Source organism: Crotalus tigris, unplaced genomic scaffold, assembly GCF_016545835.1.
Source record: "Crotalus tigris isolate CLP2741 ecotype Arizona unplaced genomic scaffold, ASM1654583v1 scf7180000020347.5012614909:4044961, whole genome shotgun sequence".
Taxonomy (NCBI): Eukaryota; Metazoa; Chordata; class Lepidosauria; order Squamata; family Viperidae; genus Crotalus; species Crotalus tigris.
This window is the reverse complement of record NW_024097978.1, coordinates 3,545,224-3,561,701: the sequence shown is the minus strand read 5'-3', so window position 1 is coordinate 3,561,701 and position 16,478 is coordinate 3,545,224. Positions and strand designations below refer to the sequence as shown.

Here is a 16,478-nt window from a genome sequence, read left to right as displayed (position 1 = left end):
CTTTGTCCTTTCCTTCTTCCCTTCCTCCCTCCCTCCCATTGTCCCTCCCTCCCTCCCTTCCTTTCCTTCCTCCTCTCTTTGTCCCTTCCTTCCCTCACTCCCTCCCATTGTCCAGCACTACGGGAGCGGAGAGGGCATAAAAGAGCCAAGAGGAGGCAATTGGAGTTTGGCTGCCGCTGCCGCCGCTGTTGCTAAGCCAGACGGCTATGTGACGGCGGCTGCTGCGGTTCCTGCCTGCTGCTTCTCCTTGGCTTGCGCTTGGTGCAGCCGGGAGTCCAGCACAACCGCTGTTCTTCTGCAGGGGGAGCACAGGCAGCGGAGGAGCGCATGAGGCGGAGAAAGAGCCGCGGCTGCCGGACTTCCTCTGGTGCATTGCACACGGCCACAGCCGGAGAAAAGCAGCGAGCAGGGAAGCAGCTCATTCTTTGCTGCAGCCGCAGCCTGGAGCCACGCGCAGCCCCAGGCATTTCTTTTATGGGCACGGCAGAGCCTCAGCACCAGGCTGGATCCCGGAAGGCTACTCAGCGCCGAGCCAAAATGCAGCTGCAGCAACTCCAGCCCCTCTCTGGGTGCAAAGGAGCGCTTTTCGGGCTTCAGCCCCACCACTGCACTGACCTGCAGGCGAAAACGGGCCTTGCTCTCTAGACGAGAGCCGAGCCCAGCGACCGGAGGGCAGCCAGGAGAGTGGTGGGAAGAGCGGGCAGGGCCTTGCCAGGGAGGGCCGCCTCATGCCCACTAATGGTGGTCGGAGCAATGACGCGCAGCTGCCAAACCCGCCCTGCTCAGCTTGCCCATTCTTATTCACCCCCCTCCCAAAAGGCGGTGCTGTAAACTTTACAGCTTTCTGCAAGCAAGTGAGATGAGCAGGAGCATGAGATTGGCATTTCTGAGCACACGCCGATTCGTGCCCCTGCCCATCTTGCTCGCTTACTGGCGCCCACAATCTGCCCAGCCTCCCCTCTGCCTGCTTTGCGCAGCTCCTCCTGGGGCCCCCGCGCCCACCATTAACCCTCTTGCCACCATGCAGGGTAAAGTTGGTGCCCCCGCCCCTGCCCAGATGCCCTTGCCTCCCCCAAGCATTTTTTTTACTCACCTGATTTCAGCTGCACTACCTTTCTCCTTTTGCTTCTCCGCCTTCGCCATGTGTTTGTGGGTAAAAAAGAAAAAAAGTTCCATGAGACTTTCTAACTTCTCATGAGAAGTTAGAAAGCCTCCTGGAACTTTTTTTTTTCTCATAAAAACATGAAGGCTGAGAAGGACAGGAGAAAGGAAATGCTGCTGAAAGCAGATGAGTAAAAAAAAACACTTGGGGTAGGTGAGGGCATCTGGGTGGGGACGGGGGGGGGGACCCAGGCAATGCGTCGCACAGCTCCAGCGGAATCTCCACTGAAGACTGCTTGAGGCTGCCTGCTACCCCCAAGGCCGCTGCCAATCAGCTGGAGCTGTGCGCTTTGATCCTGGGCTCTCAGTAGGACCTAGGCAACCTGCAGTTCCAGCTGACTTTGCCACAAGCCTTTGTGGTGCTGCTGCTACTTCACCTCATCCACTTTTACACTTTATTTTACATTTTTTAACATTTTTTTAGCCCATCCTACACGTACCACCGGTTGAAAAGTCCTACTGTAAGCAGTAAAATACAGTTTGCAAGACACAATCTAAAATTAAAATTAATAAGTTATACGTGTAAAACTAATCAGAAATGTAGCATCAGTTTAGCTCTAATATAAGGAATATTAAGAACTATGTAATATTATCTTACAGATTATAAACATTGCTTTTTTAAAATACTTAATTAGTTCCAGCTTAGATTTATAAATTGTAATACAAAACAGGGGCATTTTGCATGTTATTAAGAGAGTATAAGCATTTTTCAGTATGCCTGATTAGCATTCTCTCAGTCTTAGAGCATTAGCAATATAAAAATATTATGCATTCTCTGTATAGCAGGCATTGAAAATGTGCTCAGAAATCCACACTGCCCAGCTTTACAGCAGTAGAGATGTTTCATAGAGGCATTTTTTATACTATCCTCTGCAATAGCAACAGTGAAAGCATTCCAAAATAACAGTATAAAACCCTCTCTATGTTGGGTCTTCTGTATGCTAGAGGTATGTTGCTGGTGATACTATATGCTTCCATTTCTCAGGGCACAATAGATACTCAACCTACCTTGTTCAGTATTCAAAATATAGTTCTGCAGCACAGTGCAAGCCTTTTTATATCCCTAAGAATATAGGCTGGCCAAGTATTATAAAGTCCTAGCACAGTGGTTCTCAACCTTTCTAATGCCGCGACCCCATAATACAGTTCCCCATGTTGTGGTGACCGCCAACCACTTATACATCACCGGGTGCCAGGGGCGTGGCCAAAGAAAAGGGGGGAAAAAATGGCAGACAGCCTTGTTTGGCGACCCCCATGAAATGGTTGTTTGACCCCAAATGGGGTCGCGACCCACAGGTTGAGAACCACTGTCCTAGCATGATCACCTCAGCATTAATGCCTTCTTCCATGTACCATGAAAATTATTATCAAAGAAGTTAGATTTGAGTCAAAGAGAAACCCTTTTACTGATTTCATATCGTTTGACTATCTTACCAGAGGGAGTGCATCCATTTCAGATTTAGGAGAACAGCACTGAAATTTGGCATACAGAAAGTCATAAATCTTATTTCAGTTTTTTAATGTTGCCAGCATCCTGGAAAATAGATCCAAGTCCTTTCATAGATTCCCGAGTTATAAAAATCATCTACTGTAATTGGAGAGTTAATCACTAACAAGATATTATAGTGAAAGTAGACAGCAACTGTCACTGTGTATTATTGAAATGTAGATTATCAAACAGGACTTATATTCAAAGTGGTGGAAACCAATATCCCAAAATCTCCTTTCAGTCTTCCCCTTTCCTCCTCAGCTTCTAGTATACTTGAACTGAAACCATCTGCCACTATCTCATTAGTGTACCAGGTTTCCTGGATCATTTTGATATCACATTTTAAATGTAAAGTTGAGAAAACAACCATTTGTGCTGCTGTAGCATCCTGCAACACTCCAGCTAAAGTCTTATGCTAGACTTCTGTTAATAATAGCAATGGCACTTAGATTTATATACCGCTCCATAGTGCTCCATACCGCTCCACTATCTCTAAGTGGTTTCCAGAGTCAGCATATTTTCCCCAATAATCTGGGTCCTCATTTTACCGACCTCAGAAAGATGGAGGCTGAGTCAATCTTAAACTGGTCAGGATCAAACTCCTGGCAGTGAGCAGAGTCAGCCTGCAATACTGCATTCTAATCACTGTACCACCACAGTTCCTTATTCTTTAATTTATGACTGCACTCATGAAAGCTGAGGTGGAGGTTTTTGAGATGTGTCCTACAATGGAGGAAGATGAGATACAGAGAAAACTGAAGAGAAGAAAAGTAGCGAATATATGTAAAATACATTTAAGTGACATTATTTTAATCACTAAACCTTGAATAATATAAATACATAAAAGACATATAAATGTAAAATAAATAAAATAAAATTTGCCAGTTTGGTCTAGTCTAGGGATTAAGACTCCAGGCTAGAAAGCTAGCTCAGTCAGCTCAATCTGCTCCTGAATGTCCTATACCTCATCATTTTGCTTTCCAGCTGCCTCGTGATTAATGGATTGCATAAAATCATAGAACTGGGTCCATTCCTTTCTAGAAACGGCCAGGAAAGAAGTGAGGCAAAATAAATGCTCTTTTGTTCTACCTTGCTCTTTCCTTACACCACTCCATCAGGGTACATTGTTATGGAATTCCAGGCATGTTCACCATTTCTATAATCCAGCCTTCCACAAGCAGTAACAGGGTAGGTCTACATGATGTCAGTTATTCCTCCTAACAGGGTATGTGTGTCCTTCTTGTTACTTAGACTGCAGATAAAGCAAAAAACTCTCTTTTGGACATAAAAGAAGAAACTATCTTGGGTACCATGCAAGTGCTGCCATTAGGGAACAGCCAAGGGCAAGAACTGCCAGACTGCATAAAATCTGCAAGAGAGACCCGAATTTCTGACAGTAAGTGCAACTTCCTTTAAGACATACCGGAGTGGGTGGTAGGCACTATTAAAAATATTTGTGCAGTACAGGTAGTTCTCGAGTTACAAATAGAATGGAGCCTGCCCATTCCATTCATAACTCGAGAATTCGTGGGAGTGAATCTCGTACCTCAAACGAGATCACTCCCTGCTTTCACCCAAACATTCATGAATGTGCAGCTAGTTAAGTGAACATGAGGTATCTCAGGGTGGGGAAGGCCATGCGGGGCCTAGAGATGGAACAGGTCACCTACTTCAGACCACCAAAGGTTCCCCACAACCCACTGGAATACCTCATTCTCCCTCCCCTGGGGTCCCTTCAATTGCTACCCCTCCATCCTGCCGCGCCCATGTCACTTACCTTGTGAAGATATGTCTCCTCTCCAGCCTGTTTCTTTGCTCCTGTGAGAGTGGAGGGAGAGCAGGATGAGCATGCCCTGCTCAGCTTCTCTGACTCACTGAGCTGCCGGCCATTTCTGGAGTGGCAGGCAGCCTCGATGAGTCTTCTCCAAAGGCTTCCAGGCTTGATGTGAAAAAGGGTTTGCACTCCAAAGGGAGGTTTGGGGCAATGAAATCACGTTGCTTCAAACCTCTTGTTGGCATGCAAACACTTTTCGTGCAGAGCCTGGAAGCTTCTGCACGCCCTGATCTCGTGGGAAGTCAGGCATCCATTCTCTGCAAAAGTAGATGGGTGCCTGAGCACGAGATCATGGCCCCCAGAAGCTTTTGGCCTCCATCCTGGGCATCAGAGGCCCACAAGAGGCTTCCCCTGCCCAGAATGGACCTCTGGAGACTCAAGGCTCCATTCTGGGCATAGGAGGCCCGCAGGAGGCATCCCCCGCCCAGAATGGACCTCTGGAAACCTGCTACCACCACACCTGACCTCCGATCTGGGCGTGGGAGGTCCGCAGCAGGTCTCTGGAGGTCCACTCTGGGCGGAGAAGAAGGGAAGACTTCGATGTTTCAGTCCTTACCTCCATTTGCAAAGACTTTTGCCAGAGAATCTAGTCCAGGCCTCTGCAGAGAACACAGGCCTAAAATACCATCAGATCTTGCATGATCTTGCAGTACTTTAGGTCTCCATTCTCTGCAAACGCACAGAAGTCCTGAAGCAGCAAAACAGTCAAGAAGCGAAAACTCTCTAGATTGTTCACAAAGTGAGTATTCACAGGCCTAGTGCATAGAAGACCTAGGACGGGGGGGGGGGAGGTTGAGGGAGTGGCCAAGGTGAATATTGCAGTGTCTCTGCAGTCATTTGTAAGGGTGAACAACTGCTGTAGTGCGGCAACATTCGTAATTTTGGGACTTTTTCGTAAACAGTAGGGGGACTTATCGCATAACTTTGAACATTCACAACTCGGTATATCTACCAAGATGACGTATAGAATATGTGGAATATGGCTGCCAATCAAGACCAAAAAGCAGAGGGGAAAAAAGTCTTACTCAAATATTAAAAAGTATAAAGAATCTTAAATATAGGAAGTGTGAGGCCCAAGAACCTCTATTTAGTTTCTTTATTGTTGTTTGCCTACAGATAGAATCTTTCCAGACAAAAGCAACTATTATCCACATAACTAAAGGTATATTCTGTGAACTGCTAGGAAAGGATTGCCTTTGCCCTCTTCCTGCCTCTAAGACATCAAAGCTATGCTGCTTCTTTGCAGACTTGTAGGCAGCCCCTCCCTCCTGGGATTCCGGACTACAGTGCCTCAGGTTTACGGAGGATCCCAAGTTTTGATTCAAAAGAAAAGACATTGCTCACAATAGGCATTTTACATATTTTATGGTGTTTAATCATTATGGAAATATTTGCGGATACAAAACTGATAAATGAGGTGTCCCTAACCTCTGGGCCGTGGTCCACTACCAGGTTGTGTCCCATTCGGAATCAGGCCGTGCAAGCATCCCCTCCCCCACCACCGGCCACCAAGCTGAAAACTTTGAGGACTGTTGTGATAAATAACTAATCAACATAGTGAACGTTCAAATAAATATCTGTAAGTGCTGAAATTTAAGTACATGGGAAGCTTTTTATACACTAGGACTAGGACATGAATAGAATAGAATAGAATAGAATAGAATAGAATAGAATAGAATAGAATAGAATAGAATAGAATAGAGCTGAGTTGAGTTGAGTTGAGTTGAGTTGAGTTGAGTTCAATTCTCTTTTCTTTTCTTTTCTTTTCTTTTCTTTTATTTTCTTTTCTTTTCTTAGGGCCAAATGTAATTGGACACACAAGGAATTTGTCTCCAGTGTATAAGTTCACAGTGTATATGTAAACAGCAAATAATAGGTCATAGATCATATATCATGGTTGCAATCATTAATCATAAGTTACAAAAACAATTGATAAATCATAAGAAAACAATAGAAGATAGGAAAGTTGAGAAGATGAGAAAATATAAGAAATGAGATAGTGCTGTGGGAATTTAGTGTTCAGCAGAGTGATAGCATTGGGGGGGGGAGAAACTATCTTTGTGTCTGGTTGTTTTGGCATGCAATGTTCTATAGCAGCATCCTGGGGGGGAGAAGTTGAAATAGTATGGCCAGGATGTTAGGGCCCTCTTTCTGGTTCATGCAGTATACAGATCCTTAACAGAAGGCAGGCTGTTTTATTTTTTTATGCAGTCCTAACTACTCGTTAAAATCTGTGTCTGTCCTGTTTGATTGCTGTGCCAAACCAAACAGTTGTTGAGGTACAAATGACAAACTCAATAATTCTTCTGTAGAACTGCATCAGCAGATCCTTGGACAGTCTGAGCTTTCTGAGTTGACGCAGGAAGAACATTCTTTCTTGTGCTTTTTTAATTATGGTTATCTTACTGTTTTTGTGTTATCTAGATGAAATCCTAGCTAGGATGTGAACAGGGTGTATTGTACTGTGAAGAACTATCGTATTAGCCAATATAGGAAGGTTTTAAAGTACTACGCTGACCTGATCTAGGCAGTGTGACATACACTTCTGCAAATCCAGAGAGGCAGTAGAGAAAGTTTAAAGCCATTAAAGCATCCAGGACAGTTAACAGATAATCCATCATTCTTTTACTAAAATGATCAAAATAATAGCTGCTGCTTCTCAAAATGAGGCCAATACTATAGTACTCTTCTTAAATTTACATTAACCATTTTTGTTTCAAACACTCCCAAGTCCCATTTCTTTTTTACTTGGTTCTGATAAAAGAGGGGTGTCAAACTCAATTTCATTGAGGGCCGCATCAGCATTGTGGTTGCCCTGGGGGGGGGCTGGGTAGGTGTGGCCAGGGTGGGTGCAGCCTACTGGGTGGGCATGAATGGAGTGGGTGTGGTCTACTGGGTGGGCGTGGCCAGCTCTACATCATTCGCATCAAGGGTACCTGGGCAGGAGTGGGACAGATCTGAGGGTCTATGGCAGAAGGGGGTGGGACCAGGGCAAGTGCCAAGGCATAGTTCACTGGAGGAGCCTCACTGTTCCTCTCAGGCCATGCGGGGGGGGGGGCGCTTGATGGTGGTGCGGGCTGCCGGGAGCCCTGGACAGCAGAGGTCAAACGCCCAGCCTGGCCCTCGAGCACCCGTGACACCAAGCCCAGCCCCACTTCCCCAAGGGGGCGCCCAGCTGCACTTACCTCCTCCTCAAGGCTGCTGCTGCTGTGCTTGCTCTCCTTAACCAGGTTGCTCATGATGGGTATGAGGGCAAAGTCAGAGGGAGGCCCATTCACTCTCCATGGGAAGAGACCCGGCTTTGTATCCAAAGCTTCCTTAGCAATAGGATGGGAGACCACCAGATACGCCAGGAGGAGGGGGCAAGGGGATGGTGAAAGGGCAGCAGGGCAGGACTAAGGCAGGATTTCCCTCAGACCCTCCCTCTCGTTTCCTTCTTTCCTTCCTTCCTTCCTAAGTACAGAGTGGTGGGAAAATATTTGAGAGGAGGGAGGGAGAAAAACAGGCAAGAAATGCAGCTGGGGAGGTGTCACCCTTTGTGAGGAATGAAGAAATGCACCATCGCCTGGAAGTGGCCAGCACATGGCCCTCACCTACTTCACATATCTGGCTTGGTGGGCTCTGGGGGAGGGGTTGCTATGAGCAGTGTGAGAGTCAACGTTACTTGCGCAATGCCGCCCAGCCCCCAGCCTGCCCAGTTTCGGCAGGCAGTGAGGCACTCTCAGCGCCAAGAGGCTGAGTCAGGCAGCATGAACCTGAAAAGAAGCGTGACGCCACCCAGCCCCCAGCCTGCCCAGTTCTGCAGGCAGTGGGGCGCTTTCCTCACAGCACCGAGAGGTTGAGCCAGGCGGTGCGAAACTCATCAGCTTTGCACCTTGCTACCTGCTGAAACTGGGCAGGCTGGGGCTAGGCAGCATTGCACTTCTCATCAGATTCGCGCCACCCGGATCAGCTCTTGGCGCTGTGAGGAGAGCACCCCGCTGCCTGCTGAAATTGGGCAGGCTGGGAGCTGGGCGGCCTTGCGTTTCTTTTGGGATTTGCGCCACCCGGCTCAGCCTCTCGGCGCTGTGAGGAGAGCGCCCTGCTGCCTGCCGAAACCCCTCCCCCAGAGCCCATCAAGCTGGATATGTGAAGTAGGTGAGGGCCATTTGCTGGCCACTTACAGGCAATGGTGCATTTCTTCATTCCTCACAAAGGAATACCTCCCAAGGAATACCTCCCAAGCATGCACCCAGGGGATGGGGCCGATGCGGCAGGGGCTGATTCCTTGTGTTTCCAGACGGCCTTGTGGAGCTAAGACTGAATGCATTTCAGCATAGATGGCCACCACAAAATTGTACATTGGCTCCCAGCCGGCCTGGGCCAGGGCCAAGGCAGCGGGGGCCATTCCCTCACTGTTTCCAGGATGGCTTCGCGGGCCACATGAAACCACTTTGCGGGATGTATCCATCCCCCGGGCCTTGTGTTTGACATGTCTGTGATAAAATATAAATATTTCACTGTAGAAAGATTAGATAGTGATATAATACAAACAAAACCCTACCAAGTTAAAACATTATTGTCATTCTTAGTAAAGTGGTGTTGTCACCAGAACTTCGGCTTCCTAGGCCATGGTGTAGATGAAGGTCTACTGATAAGAGATGGAGTGAACCTCACAAGAACTGGAAAAAAATATATTGGGAAAATGACTGGCTCATCTTATCAAAAGGGCTTTAAACTAAAAATGGGGGGGAGGGAACTTCACAACCTATTGAAACCTAATTCCAAGCAAAAACCACTAAATAACCAATCACATAAAGAGGAAGGGAGTAAAGAGAAAAAAAAAATAAAGAAAGAAAAACATAATGAAATAGAGAGTGAAGGAAAGGATGGAAATCCCAGTTATAAAGTAGGAGATACAAGAAACATACCCAAGACCAATAAAGAACTCAAATGCCTATATACTAATGCTCAAAGTTTAGGGAACAAGCAGAGTAAACGTGAAGTATTAGTACAAGAAGGCAGATATGATATAGTTGCCATTACTGAAACCTGGTGGGATGAAACTCATGACCGGAATGTACTGATGGAAGGATATAAACTATTCAAAAGAAACAGATCCAACAAAAGAGGAGGTGGAGTTGCATTATACATAAAACATCACTACATCTCTGATAAAACCTAGATCTTGAAGAATCCTACAACAGTCAAATATAGTGGACATTTCTTAGTGTAATAATATCTTTCCTAATAGATAAGTTTGCTAATGCTTATAGAATTACTTATCTGGGAAGAAACACTGAATACTGTGTAGATCAGGGGTCCCCAACCCCCAGTCCGTGGACCAGTACCATGCCACGGCATGCCAGTAACCGGGCCACACAAACAAGCAAAGCCCCATCTGCAAGATGCAGGCAGCTCACAAAACCATGCACCCTCTGGTCCACCTCTCTCCACAGAACCAGTCCCTGGTGCCTAACAGGTTGGGGACCTCTGGTGTAGATGATTTTGTGGGGAGGGAATTATGTTAAAATTTCAATGGAATGGATTTAATGCTTCCACCTTAAGTTTTTATTGTATAATTGTCCCATTCAAAGAACTATATGGGAGCGCAAGTTGTTGCCTTCTACTTCTAATATACAGGTATCTACCTAAAACTTAGTATCTTTCTTACCATAGAGAATCTGGTACTGAGGGAAGAATAAAAATGCTAGACACATTTTTTCAACTGTATGCTTTTCCCCCAGGTCCTGTGGTTTTATATGCTGTGATGGATGCTGTACCAGTGTTACGATGGAAGGAATTTGTGAGGAACCTGGGACTGAGTGAAAATACAATTGAGAGGATTTTTTTTGACCATAGGCCTGTGCGGGATGCACAATATGAGACACTAAAAGAATGGAGACTATTGGCAAACCATGATGCTACTATGGAGCGCATCAGTCAGGTTCTCAGTAAAATGGACTTAAGTGGATGTATTGAGGATATTCAGGAAGCACTGGCCAAACAGTGAGAGACATTGTATTATCTGCTTTCTTTCCAAAGAGAACTCACTGATGCAAACTTATTTTATCTTCAAATTTGTTTTTCCATTGTACCATAAATGGAATTTTTAAAATATACTGTGTATCTCTAACATATGCTTTAAATGGAATCATCCAGTTAATTAAGTGAATTAAGGTGTGTGCGTGTGCATATGTGTGGACATATCACACACACACAGACACACAGAGATAGATCTCTGTCATGTTGTACTGGTCTTCTTCAGAGATGGATTTTGACCATTTCCTTTGTTAGCCTTCTATTTTTTTAAGTCCTTTTGTATAGGCCACAAAGAAAATGAAGGCAATTTCATCAGATGTTTTGTAGTTTATACTTTACAGTATAAATTATACTTTATAAGAGTTACCTATTAAGTATTCATCCACTATATAGCCAAACTCATATGTTTGTTTTGTTTTTTTAATGCCCATTATTTTTGTCTACTACTTACTGTATATGTTTCATGTACCCAGTATACACTTGTGAAAGAATATAGATCTTTTAAAACAAGGGAAGGAATGAACATATTAAGGAGGGGGGGGGAAACTTTGAGAAAAGATTGTTCAGTTTTAAGGAAGAGGAAACTATGAGAAAGAAACTTGAAACAATAATACCTTGATTTTGGATCCTATAAGATGGGTCAGAGAGAAACTCTGCCAAGTTTCAAGATTTTGCTTTTCTTCCTTACAACAATAAAGAGCATTCCTGGAACCTCTGCTTTACCCTGTTTCTTGCGTTTGCTTTTCTTGAATGGTTGCATGAATACTGTTTTTATTAGGAAAGCTTAATTTGTATACTAACTATAAGGTACACAATAATGTTTGGTATCTAGGATTTTTCAGATTGGAGAGACTTTACAAATCAGCATATACAACTAGTATTAAATCCATAAATAGTATAAATATAAATATATACTATATTATAAATATAATAAATAAATATTAAATATAAATATATGATATATAGTTATAGTATAAATATTAATCTTGGAGTCCTAATGGACAATCATTTAAATATGAGCCAGCGGTGAGCTGCAGCTACCAAAAGAACCAATGCAATTCGAGGCTACATTAACAGAGATATAGAATCAAGATCATGTGAAGTATTAATACCACTTTATAATGTTTCAGACCTGTTTAGCCCTCTCTTTATTCTAGGGTCAACAGATTCCATGAAAATGGCAGTTCTGAATCTCTTTTCAACTTTTTTGAGTGGCCACAGGGGAATCCTTGTCATTCAAAGGATTCCCCTGAAGAATATGAAGACAACTTAAAGAACTTCAGCACCTTGAAGGAAAGTGCCTGGGATCTCGGTGACGTTTCAAAGATGTGCTCTATTTTTATTTGTATTGCCATCGAGGAACTGTCACGTCTTTGCCAGAACACACAGCTGAAAAGCATGGTGAAAGCCTTGCAAGTTGGTGGCTATTAGGGATAGAAACACTTCTAACAGTGAAAGATCTACAGGGAAGCTAGAGCGCTGCAGATATGAGACAAAATGGTACCTGACCAGTTGATGCCAGAGAGAATAGCTCTACTTCTCTGCCTTCCTCCAGGAGCTTAGTTTCAGATGACTCCTTTTCCACAAATTGGCCCCTAATGTAGATCTAATCATCCTGTATCTCTCCACTCAATAGCAGGACCCCAGAAGAACACTGCACTACAACCAGAGCTGGACCCTGACCTGGACCTTGATCCAATCAACTTCCTTGGGAGAATGTCTGGTAAGGCTTGACACCCAAGGTTAAACTGAAGACTTCAAAAAAGAAAGGCCTTATATTCCTGCAACCTCCAATTCAGTTCTCACCTGGAGAAATCGGCCTTTCACTATTCCATTTCCCTTTATTTACCATTCTGGTTATGCAGGAAGTATGAGGTGAAACCAGCCCCCTGGCCCCAATTCCCTCTCTTAGACTGAGTCAGGTTATACCCTCCCCACATATCATGACCCAGAAGAACATGGTCACATGCCATATCTTAGAGCTCCTGTGTAGGCAGGCAGAGCACAGGTTGTTCCTCCCTTGACTTCTCAGGAAGCCTATCAGGCTGACCCTTACATATTTCTTCCTGTGGACCTGGGACAGGCAGAATAATCCAACTTCGTCTCTTCATGATATTCTTTCCAGCATCTTTGACAAGCTGTTCTGGGCCATCGTCATTTTTCTGTACTGCAATTAGAATGCGTTCCTGTTCCTGACCAAGGTGAAGATGGGCTCTTAACTGCCTAAAGGACCAGAGGAACAGTCCAGCTCTCCTCAACCTGCAGCTACAGGAGGTGATATAGCTTGGAAGGAGGTGGCTCTCCTGCATGGGCAGATTTTAATGTCTCTTGGAGATACTATTTCCTGTGAGGGCAATTATGTGGAGAAAACCATGTTGTTTGGAAGAACAACAGGTAATGTAAAAAGAACCTACCAGGACTGGAGGCTAAAACATACGAAGAATGGTTGCAGGAATTGGGTATGTTTAGTTTAATGAAAAGGACTAGGAATGACATGATAGCAGTATTCTAACAGCTAAGGGGCTGCCACAAGAAGAGGGAGTCAAACAAGAACCTGAAGGCAGGACAAGAAGCAATGGATTGAAACTAATCAAGGAGAAAATCTTCCTGACCACTTGAATGATTTGCTTGCAGAAAATGTGGGTGCTCCAACATTGGAGGTTTTTAAGAAAAGATTGGACAACCATTTGTCTGAAATATTATAGGGTTTCCTGCTTGAGCAGGGCATTTGACTAGAAGACCTGTAAGATTCGTTCCAATTGTTAGTCTGTTAGATACAATCAGTGATAACATACAATTAACAAACATTTATGTGTAGGATTTGTTGACCTTCCCTTTATAGGTAAGTAATTGAATACAATTAAACAACATAGCTCATATCACATCCCCTGCTGAAGAGAAGAGAAGCTGGAAGGGACCTTTGAGGTCTTCTAGTCCAGCCCCTTGCTCAATCAGGAGAACCTATACCATTTCAGACAAGTGACTTTCCAGTCTCTTTTTAAAAACCTCCAGTGATGGGGGGCCCACGATTTCTGAAGGCAAGCTGTTCCATTGGTTAATTGTCCTCACTATTAGAAAGTTAATCCTTAATTCCAGGTTGCTTCTCTCTTTGATCAGTTTCCAACCACTGTTTCTTGTCCTCTTGTTTCTTGTCTTCTTGTTTTGGAGAATAGTTTGATGCCCTCTTAATTTCGCTCTGTAATCAGAAATGCTTACACGAAATGCCAGCATTTTAAAATAGCAAATATCTGCGCCCTGCGATGAAGTTTTAACGTCCATCCGTTAGGAAAAAAGAAACGGACCGTTACAGGCATGCTAAAACTGCAGAGCGTCTACTTCGGAAGTAGCTTGAGAAACACCGCTGTATACTCTTTCTCCCTTCTCAGCAATTTTAGCACGTGTGGACTTAAACGTTCAGAATTCCGCAGTCGGTATGCTGTACGATGCTATTTGAAAAGTTCTGGGAGTTGAAGTCCACACCTGTTGAGATGGAGAAACACTGGTACAAAGAGAGGCATTCATTTTTGCTGTTTTTGAATCCAAATTTATGTGAGCATCAAAGTTGAAGTGGAGGAAACAAACTCGCGGGTCAGATCAAATGCTGGATCCCCTCGGATATTTCTATGGACGCTAGGACTTCCGCCACTGCGAATGAGATGCGCGAAGAAGCCCGCTCCCTGTTCCTGGAGTATCTGGCGAGGCTTTTATGGGAAATCGTCAGTAAAGGACGACACTTCCGGCGCTTTGAACGGTTTGGCGGGAGGATGGCGGCGGGCGGCGGTTGCCTGGAAGAACCGAGGCCGTGGGTCCTGGAGGCGGTCTCTGTCCCCTTTTCTCCCCGTGAAGAAGCCACGAGGGGCCTAGTGCTCAGCCCACCTGCTGGCTTAGAGACCTCCAGAGGCCGGACTCGCAACTTGCAAGGTAAGCAGGCTTTGAACCCGTAGCCGGGCGGGTTCAGTTCAGTCTCTAAAGGATGAGAAATATAAGAAATATATTTGGAAGCTGAACGGCTGGGAAAAATAATGGCTAGTAATCGAGAAACGTTTATTAGTAAGACTTCGTTGCAGACGATGTATGCTAAGTGTGACCTGCAAATAAAGCACCCAGTGGCCAGAGATGAATTTTTTGGTTACAACTTTTGCTAACTTATTAAAATGTCCAATGGTCATTGTGATATGGGACTGGAGAAACATCCCCTGGAGCAGTAGCTGCATAAAAGAAAGCTTCTCAAAACTATTGCTGTTTTCTACACATGGGAATTCTTAAATCAGTCCAATAAATGATAATTGTTAAACTTTATTTAAATTTTATTTTATTAATATTATTTTTCTTACTGTATCACACATTTTCCTGAATAGTCATAAGGCAGAATATTGATCTTTGAAACTAAAATTTATGGGCAAATTTCTAACCATTAAATAAGATTTCTTCCCTAAACATGTTTCTCCTTTGTATGACTTAGAAATGAGTTTTAGAAAATCATTTATGCAGTATTTCAGGGGACATATTTATGTTATCGCATCTGAGAAGATACCTGAATTCAAAATGTATTACTTAAACCTCAGTAATAATTTCTGAATTCTGCTTTATCAAACTAGTTCATACTCTGAAAAACATTTTGTTCTATTAATTGATAAACAAAAGCATTATATGATACATTTATCTGTCAGATTATTTATTTTGCAACTTTGCATCCCTCTGACAACCGGTTATCATTATAGATCCAGAATAGGCACTTTCCACTTCCAATTGGTAGATCAATTTGCACTGTAATTCTTTGGATATATTATATGCAGTCCAGACATATGGATAGGCAGGATTAGAAAGACTTACTTAGTTTTCAAAAGATACAGTATATGAAGTGCCTTGTGAGTTAGAGATTGCATATGTACATGTGCATACACAGAAAAAGAACAAATGCACACAAGGGTCCCACACCTTGATGCAACTGCAGTTGCTCAAAAGATACAGATGCTACCTAGTTCAACTGTAGTGGAATCTTTGGAGAAGGATTTTTTTTTTCACAATAGCGTTAACCAGGATCATGAAGAAGGGTACAAACTAAATCATGCAGCTTTAATTATGTCTGTCTCAACATTCCCACTTTGAGTCCCATTAGTGTTTTTGTCCTGCTTCAGCAGTGACAAACAGCAATTGATTCTCTTCCAGAAACTTAGTGGGTTTTCAACTGGATGAAGGGAAGAGTTTCACAAGGACTTTAATGGGTGAATACATACTTTCTCACATGAACTTCAGAAGGATTCCACACCAAGCCAGAACTTTTATTTTAATTCTTTTTAAATAAATTGTTCAGAAACTGTTGTGAGCCTGCTTATGACTTTGCTGTTTCCAATATATATATATATTGGTTATTGCTACTTACATTTGCTTGCATATTAACAATTTTCTGTTGCTTTTCATTTGTAATTTTGTAAAATGGAGACAGTATCTTATTTTTCTCAAGGCAGTGAAAGCTGTTTCCATTCTAACAGTTTCAATAATCCAAATAATAATACATTGATAAAATCACCATCAGTCAATTGCAAAAGACAGCTTTATTTGGAATAGCTTACATCCTGTTATGATACCCTTAACACTATCAAACAACATCTGCTTATTCCAGGTCCTGGGGAGAAACTTGATAGGTGGATAAACATGCCAAATGTAGTCTATATGCTTGGCTGTGCGACAAACCAAAATAATGTTCCCTTAAAATCTCTGATATTTATTCATATTAAATATTTCAAAAACTGCATAAAGTTTTGTGAAAAATGTTTAATTAAATGTTAGCATAGTTCTATCATATCAGAAACTCACACTAATTACCAGGAAGCCTTGTCGTCTAAGTACTATAGTGATTCTCAGCTCCCATTATTTTCTATGGATATTTATGACTATCCTATCCAGGGAGCAAAAGCCAGTTCTTATTGATCTCACAACTATAAACTATAATTAGTTTTTAAATCACTACAA

The 16,478-nt window shown here is 43.3% G+C and overlaps 2 protein-coding genes across 3 annotated transcripts in view; both read left to right on the top strand.

The window, feature by feature from the left end:
• The window catches only part of LOC120318665 (tumor necrosis factor receptor superfamily member 1A-like), a 55,034-nt gene extending 43,807 nt beyond the window's left edge, over positions 1-11,227 (top strand). Inside the window, exons 9-10 of the mRNA XM_039366595.1 lie at positions 3,902-4,046; positions 10,211-11,227. Coding sequence (XP_039222529.1) covers positions 3,902-4,046; positions 10,211-10,476 — 411 coding nt within the window. The 3' untranslated portion in view covers positions 10,477-11,227. The remainder of the gene's footprint in view (positions 1-3,901; positions 4,047-10,210) is intronic.
• A 2,439-nt stretch (positions 11,228-13,666) lies between these two features.
• POLQ (DNA polymerase theta) overlaps positions 13,667-16,478 on the top strand; it is a 95,816-nt gene continuing 93,004 nt past the window's right edge. Inside the window, exon 1 of one of the 2 annotated variants that reach the window (XM_039366578.1) lies at positions 13,667-14,426. In XM_039366578.1, coding sequence (XP_039222512.1) covers positions 14,129-14,426 — 298 coding nt within the window. In that variant the 5' untranslated portion in view covers positions 13,667-14,128. The remainder of the gene's footprint in view (positions 14,427-16,478) is intronic. The other variant, XM_039366579.1, reaches the window with a different exon arrangement.